The 7,390-nt window shown below is 44.0% G+C and overlaps 1 protein-coding gene across 1 annotated transcript in view; it reads right to left on the bottom strand.

The window, feature by feature from the left end:
• Positions 1 to 2,108: 2,108 nt before the first annotated feature.
• Positions 2,109 to 7,390, bottom strand: part of psmf1 (proteasome inhibitor subunit 1) — an 8,188-nt gene continuing 2,906 nt past the window's right edge. The window contains exons 3-7 of the mRNA XM_032514724.1: positions 7,262 to 7,344; positions 6,792 to 6,980; positions 4,191 to 4,247; positions 3,275 to 3,436; positions 2,109 to 2,442 (exon numbers count right to left, since the gene is read on the bottom strand). Of these exons, the coding sequence (XP_032370615.1) occupies positions 2,391 to 2,442; positions 3,275 to 3,436; positions 4,191 to 4,247; positions 6,792 to 6,980; positions 7,262 to 7,344 (543 nt within the window). The 3' untranslated portion in view covers positions 2,109 to 2,390. The remainder of the gene's footprint in view (positions 2,443 to 3,274; positions 3,437 to 4,190; positions 4,248 to 6,791; positions 6,981 to 7,261; positions 7,345 to 7,390) is intronic.

Below are 7,390 nucleotides of genomic sequence, written 5' to 3'. Positions count from 1 at the left end.
ATCTATCTATCTATCTATCTATCTATCTATCTATCTATCTATTACATAACATTACACCCAGGTTAATGAAAAGTAGCCAAGGTGTTTTGTAAAATTGGACTTGTCTTTGGGGGGACCAAAGAGAATTCTTTCTGATTTGTTTTTAAGTCACCTTGATATTGGGGTGAGAAATCATATCATATGTGGATATTGCCATCTTGGATTGGACGAACTCTTTTGGTTTAGGTTTAACTAAACTGGCTTCATGTTTCTGTCCTCTATCGCGGCAGTAAGGACAAAGCCAGTGTTGAACAAGAGTCTGATGTTCACCATCGTTAGTGTTAGCATGCTAACATGAGCTAATTAGCACTAAATCCCAAAGCGGGGGGGCCAGAGGACATTTTATAACACAGATGTGAACCTGCATGGTGGGTTCGCCTTGATCAGATGTTTCTACACCTTTTATTAAAATATGTTAGGCTTTTATTTGATTGGACAGCTAAAGAGACTTGAAAGGGGGGGGATGACACACAGCAGGGGGTTTTCTTCCCCGTGTTTAAAGATACTTTATGATGCTAATCCACAACTTCATCAGACTGTGGAAGACATTACAGGTACTCCTCAACCCACCTGTCAGAGATGTACATAAAAACATTTGTTGCATTGATAATCTGGTGCCAAGAGATTCAAGTCGTAATAACTAAAAACAATTATCTTACAGCATTGTTACATGTGTTATGTGTTTTCCATTTCTAAATTCCTTACTTTTCCAGACACAAATTGCCTCTCTCCAAGTGACCATACTTATGTTCTAGTTCTTAATAGGCCGGGCCAAAAAGGTTCTGGGTGCATAGGATGCTGTGACACCCTAGAGCCCCCCCCCATGTTGGAGACGTCTGGTGGTCTGAGGGTGTGCTATGCAGAGATCGGGTCAGATCATAAAACTCACCCTCAGCGTTACTATTGTCTCAGTCTTTTTAGACGACGTTGCACTTCCAGGATTGCTAGAATTCAACCAGATGTCCCTCATTTAGGCCAGATGTCCTCATTTAGACCGAATGTCCCTTACTTAGGCCGAATGTCCTCATTTGGACCGGATGTCCCTCATTTAGGCCAAATGTCCTCATTTGGACCGGATGTCCCTCATTTAGGCCAGATGTCCCTCATTTTGGCCGAATCTCCTCATTTAGACCGAATGTCCCTCATTTGGACCGGATGTCCCTCATTTAGGCCAGATGTCCCTCATTTAGACCGAATGTCCCTCATTCAGGCCAAATGTCCTCATATAGGCCAGATGTTCCTCATTAAGGCCGGATGTATCTCATTTAGGCCAGATGTCCCTCATTTAGGCCAGATGTCCCTCATTTAGGCCAGATGTATCTCATTTAGGCCAGATGTCCCTCATTTAGACCGGCTGTCCCTCATTTAGACCGGCTGTCCCTCATTTAGGCCAGATGTCCGTCACCGTCATTCTTTATGAGCAGGGCTGGACTGTCACGCTCTATTTTCTTCCATCTATCCTTAACCAGACCAGGAAATGAATAACATCAAATTTCACCCCCCCCCCCCCCCCCCCCCCCCGTGTGGGACCTGTCATCCCTGTGAAGGTATGCATGTCCGCTGGGACATTTCTCTGCTAATTCTGTATGTGTGTGCATGTCTGTGAGATGATTCTTGTACTTTCTGGGATCCTTCTTTTCTATTACAGATACGAACCAAAACAAAGTGCTGATGGTCAAAATTGTGGGAGAAAGTGCAGAAATACCCGACCAATTTGCATTATTAATGTAATGTGAAAAAAAAGCACTTTCATAAAATCCTGTCGAGGCTTATGTTTTTAACCAAGGTCCACGTTTTATTGGCTTTGCTGTACTGGCATGAAATAAATTGTTAAAATAATTTCAACAAATAAAACCCCTCTCCAAGAAAATCCCAGAATGTCAAGTCAGAGATTTTTAATTTGACAGGAGATATTTCATCAACTGTGTTTATTCAACAATCCAAACAGAAACCAATATATAAAAAAACTTTTATGATGTATCCACAACAGGAATTTAAAGTCCTTATTATGAATAACTTATAACCAAAAGATTCAGTTTGATGGGAAGAGAACACTCTACTGGCTTGTAATCATTTAGGAAGCAGAGGGAATCCGCACTGATGCGGTTCGCTGATTACACACCAGGAGTGGGGAACTTCTACATAAGTTATATACATATGAAATAAGCAAACAACCCTTTCTTCTTTTTCAAAAACAGGAGAAATAAAAAAGGGGGACATTTCTTTATTTTCAGGCCACTAAACCAGCTCAAACCCTTGAGGAGGTGAAGATGAGGACTTCCTTCTGGCTCCTGTTGTCTGGAGGACAGGATGATGGGAGTTTCAAACAGGAAGTAGAAAGGCAAGAGCTACTACATGAACATGTCGTCATAGCCGGGGGGGGGCATGTGGTCTGGGTCCGGCCTGAAAAACAACACACACAGTTTCATTTAGTTACTTCTCTCTCTTTTAGGCTGTCCCATCAGACCCTGCTCTCCAGTTCTCCAGTAGCGCTGCTCTCGGTTCAGTGGGGAACAGTTCATTTACCGGATCAACGTGGGAACATCTGGCGCCGCAGGATCGCTCGGGACAAAGTGACGTTACGCTGGGCGAGACACTGTTAAGAGCAGTAGCTTCTCATCTTAAGCCGGCAGTTTAACATGACATACATAAGTAAATGAATGTCGCTAACTAACGTTGGTTGTTACTTGATGGCAGGCTGACGATAAACATGGCTGCCGTTGGGTTTGTGTGTCTCGCTGCCAAAGATTGTTGGAACTACAGAAACAGAGTGAGACATCGTCCCTCTCGGGGATTGCTTCACGCCACTTTCTCCCACTTCAACTTTCTCAAACTCAAGTATTTGGATGAAGAAGCTTGTGATACATAATGCGCGTCAGATTTAGAAAGCTGTAAGTTTAAATACACCGAGGTATCGATCAGACTTTATATCAGCAGACAACCAAAATTGAAGGACTTGTATTTGGTATACATAAGAGTAACAATAATACCTACATATCTATACAGATCCTTTTTTTCTTTTTCTAAACAAATAACTTTTTTAGTCTAGAAGAGTGTTGTTGAGAAAATATGTTCTTTAGTTCTTCAGGAGGTTGTTAAGCTGCCTACACAGGATCCGCAGTAAGACGGCGAGGTGCCGAAGCAAGGAGCAGCACTTCTCTAAATGGTTGGTCTTGACAAGTTCAGCAGCACCGCTCTCCCCTTAGGAAACCAATGAAGTGTGTCTGTGTCTCACCCTGGCCTGCGTCGTCCGGGGGGTCCAAACGGGTCGAAGCGAGCCCCCGGGGGAACAGCTCCGGGAGGCAGAATGTCCGGTATCCCACTGGAGGGGTCCAAACCAGAGCGAGGATACCCCGACCTCAACGGGTCAACTATCATCCCGCCACCGCCACGGGTCCTGAAGAGGGATGGAGAGGGATGGAGAGGGATGGAGAGGGGGGATATGGGAGAAGATAATGTGTGTTATCTTTCAGTTATTGGGTGTTTCATGTTTTGGCATGACTAATATTCCTCAAAAAGTCAAACCCGTAAACATCGCGGAGAGACAGGACATTATATTTGATGGAGGATTGAAGATTAGATTGATTTCAATTATTTGCGCCTGTTTTCGAGGATGAAAAATTATTTGAGTGCACAAAAGGTTGTATGTCCCATGATTACAATGGACGGGGGGAGGGGGCAATAACCACCTGGTGCCAAGGGTCACCAAACAGCTGTGAAGAATAGAATTCTGTCATTTAGTTATGTAAGAAAAAATGTACTTATTGTGATGAGGTTAAGAAATATCTGTGACTTGATCACGTGCGAACAATCAGCCCTGACTGGGATTTAAAAAGTAGAGCAGACACTTCCGTAGGGACGGACCACTAAAGGACCATACACAACTCCTGTTCCCTCTCAACACACTGCTCCCTGATGGCTCTGGCCTGGTGTTTGCTCTTCATCCTGGCGTTGGGATAGTTGTGTTTGGAGCTCGACATTCAGCTGGCACAGCGCCAGTAATCTGCTGTCGGTCTGGTACTGCGTGGACACACTGTTCATCCCCCAAATCCCAGCTTAGAACAGAAACCCTGCTATATATCTGCAAAATGACTTCCATAAAACAAATCATTTGTAGGGATTTAGTCTGAGTGAGAGAGAGGCAGACTGACCCGAAGGGATCCAGATCCGCTCCTCCAGCTGCAAACGGAGGCACCATGGGGTCGGCCCTGGGAGGAACACAGTTATTATTTACAGGAGAAGATTATCAAATGTGAATGTATTTGCTGCTTCTCTTTATTTTGTATCGCAGTGCACTGAATATCTGTGTGTTGGGATTGTCGGTCAAACAAAACAAACAACTGGGCATTTTTCACAATTTCACTATTTAGACAAATAAGATCCTATAGGACCGCAGTGAAGTCTTAAGGCGCTGACACACAATCCTGATAATTTTGGGGGGGGTCGGACAGTCTAGCGAGGTCGGTGACTCGAGTCTGTTCGGTGTGTTCCGTGCCGTGGTCAGTTGGAGGGGCAGTCACGGCCACTGGGCAGTTGGACCCAATGACCAATTGGATTGGAGTGCTAGCCTTGACTAGCGAATCAGTGCATGAGGAAACCGGAGCTGACAAGGCCAGTACCTTGTAATTACTCGCCGTCGTATGTTCGTCCGTTCAGCGAGTAATGACACCACCGGTCCTCCTTGACTACTATGGACACTCTCTGGTGAAAACTAGGGCTGACGACAGCGTGCGGTGTGTTTACAAGGTCTAGACAGATGTTACGTTATTTTCGTTATGTTTGGCGACAATCCAGATTAGTGCCGCCTGCTGTTATGGAGATGTATTATGTCTCGGGCATGTGCAGAACGTCCGCCCAGGTCGGCGTTGCTCCGTTGTGTTCCGAGGCTCTACGACCTCCTGGAGCCGACTGATTGGCCGACGGTCGGCCGGCGGGTCGCTGCGTCAGAGCCTTTAGTCAGCAAATGGTAATCATGCATCAGCTTTTTGGACTAGACAAGAATCTAGGGCTTTGCAATAGTCACGACGTAAGAACACAAAACAATGATTTGTAGATTAATGTTTTCTTAATTGAAAATACCAGGCCTGTATAACTGACCTTGGATAAGATGAAAGTCTAACATCTGATGCAGTTTTGTTGGATTTCAGATAATGACCTAACCCTTGGATTTCAGATCTTGTTGCAGTTGAGGGGGAAAAAGGCAGCTGATGAGTTGGTAGAGCATTAAAACTAAGAGACTGTGATATCTTAAAAATGAAATACTGAAGAGATATACTGGATAATAGAGATAATAAAGGTCGGCACTATGGAGTCCACAAATCTCTGAATATCTAAAACAATCGCCCGTTATAACATGAACAAGAATGTTGAGCATGTACTGTCTGGATGTTAGAAGCATAATGGTAAACGAGAAATATTGGAGGTAAATATAAATATATATAGTATCAGAAGGTTGTTGGCGATAAACAAAGGAAGGTAGGGAGGGCTTTATTTCATTATCTTAAAGGTATAGTGCATAGTTTCTGTCGCCCCAGGATGAGTTCTAAGTAATGACATCGAACAATTTATGTATTTGTAGAGTTGAAAATCATAAGTTGGTTAATCAAATAGGGAGATAATTTGGCTGAACGATAAACTGAATATCTTTGGGTTTTGGACTGAAAGTCGGGTACAACAAGACATTTGAACACGCCACATTTAATTGCCCACACGATTAATCGTGGAAAGAGGAATAGTTAATGAAGCTCATCGTTAGTTGCAGCTGTTGGATTGGATTCTCCTGTCTTCTATCTTACACTCTTTATTGATGCAGCAAACCTGAATCCACGCACATGTTAGTAAAATGAAATGAATCACAAAGCTAATCCTAAAACATAACATTAAACAATACGCATCCCATTCATAACCCAAGTTATGCCATTAGCAATTGTAATTATTCATAATGAATCACACATACAGTCTGCTTTCTGGATGAAACATGCTGTAGGCAAAGATCTTTTACTCTCCATCTTCCATTCTGTCCATTTTCCCCCACCTCCCTGCAGCCCTGACTCACTTTTTGCTTTCTCATTCATTATTCCTCGCCTCTCTGCATCCCATTCACTTCCCTCCATTTCACTTCTCTCTCCATCTTTCTCTCCGTCTCTTATCTGTGTTTCTTGTTTTCTCTCTCTTTACATCTTTTCTCTTGCTCAGATGTTGGTTTACTCCATCTGTCATTGTGTTGATCTCATCCTTATTCCCCCCCCCACCCCTCCCGGAGGCAACAGCAGTGGAGTCGATAAAGTGCTGAGGTCACCTCACATCTCATCTGATCGGGTCACAGCTAAAAGGGGGGGGGGCAGAGTGATGAAATCTGCACACGCTGCCTCATTTACTCTGCTGTGGTCCACCAGTCTAGACTTTCTACAAGACACAAACTCTGTGTGTGTGTGTGTGTGTGTGTGTGTGTGTGTGTGTGTGTGTGTGTGTGTGTGTGTGTGTCTCTGTCTGTCTGTCTGTCTGTCTGTCTGTCTGTCCGTCTGTCCGTCCGTCTGTCTTTCTCTCTATCTCTAAATGCTTAAATCCAGATGGGCCTTAGTTCCTTATGGTTAACAGTCTTATTTTTATCTTTGGTTAACACAAACGAGAAAACTGCAAACATACTGTTCTAAAATAGGCCAATATTGGTGTGATTAAACATCAGTATATTTTGGACTATATTGGTTTTTAAAAGATATTGAAGCCCGTATTCAGTTTAGACAGGGACTGACCAGTGGGGCGGTGGTCCCTGGCGAGGCTGTCTGTTGGGGATGCGGAGGGGGTCGCTGTCCTCTCTTCTCCGTCTCTGCTCCTCATCCTCGGCATCCCTCCGACTCATCCTCTGTCCTGTCGGTCTGTCCTGGGGGGGCAGCAGCTGAGTCTTCACCTTCTCTGACAGACTGGCTACATCCTTGAACACACTGCAAAGAACAGGTTGCTTTGAACATAGTCTGGATCGACGGAAGTACATTCACAGGATAAAGCCTGACATCCAACATGACCTTCGCTTCAGAAAACAATAAACTTCAAGCTAGCAAGATACACGCTGAAAATGGAAACGCTGTTCATGAAATAACAGCATCATAATCAAAATGACAAACTTGATCCGAATGTGCATGGAAAAATTGTGCAAAAGACAAAAGCATAACTAGGTTCAATAAAATGAGTCCTCAAACCATTATGAAAAAAGTTAGACACTAACCTGTCAAAAGAGTGCAACTGATCAGCATCCACGTGGTCGCTGATGTTCACCGTCAAGTCTGACACCTGCTGTGTGCTGGAGTTCTACACACAGACACAGACACACACACAGACACAGACACAGACACAC

The sequence above is a fragment of the Etheostoma spectabile genome, chromosome 4, assembly GCF_008692095.1.
Source record: "Etheostoma spectabile isolate EspeVRDwgs_2016 chromosome 4, UIUC_Espe_1.0, whole genome shotgun sequence".
NCBI classification, from domain to species: Eukaryota; Metazoa; Chordata; class Actinopteri; order Perciformes; family Percidae; genus Etheostoma; species Etheostoma spectabile.
The sequence above is the reverse complement of the archived record's forward strand: the minus strand, read 5'-3'. Positions and strand labels throughout refer to the sequence as shown.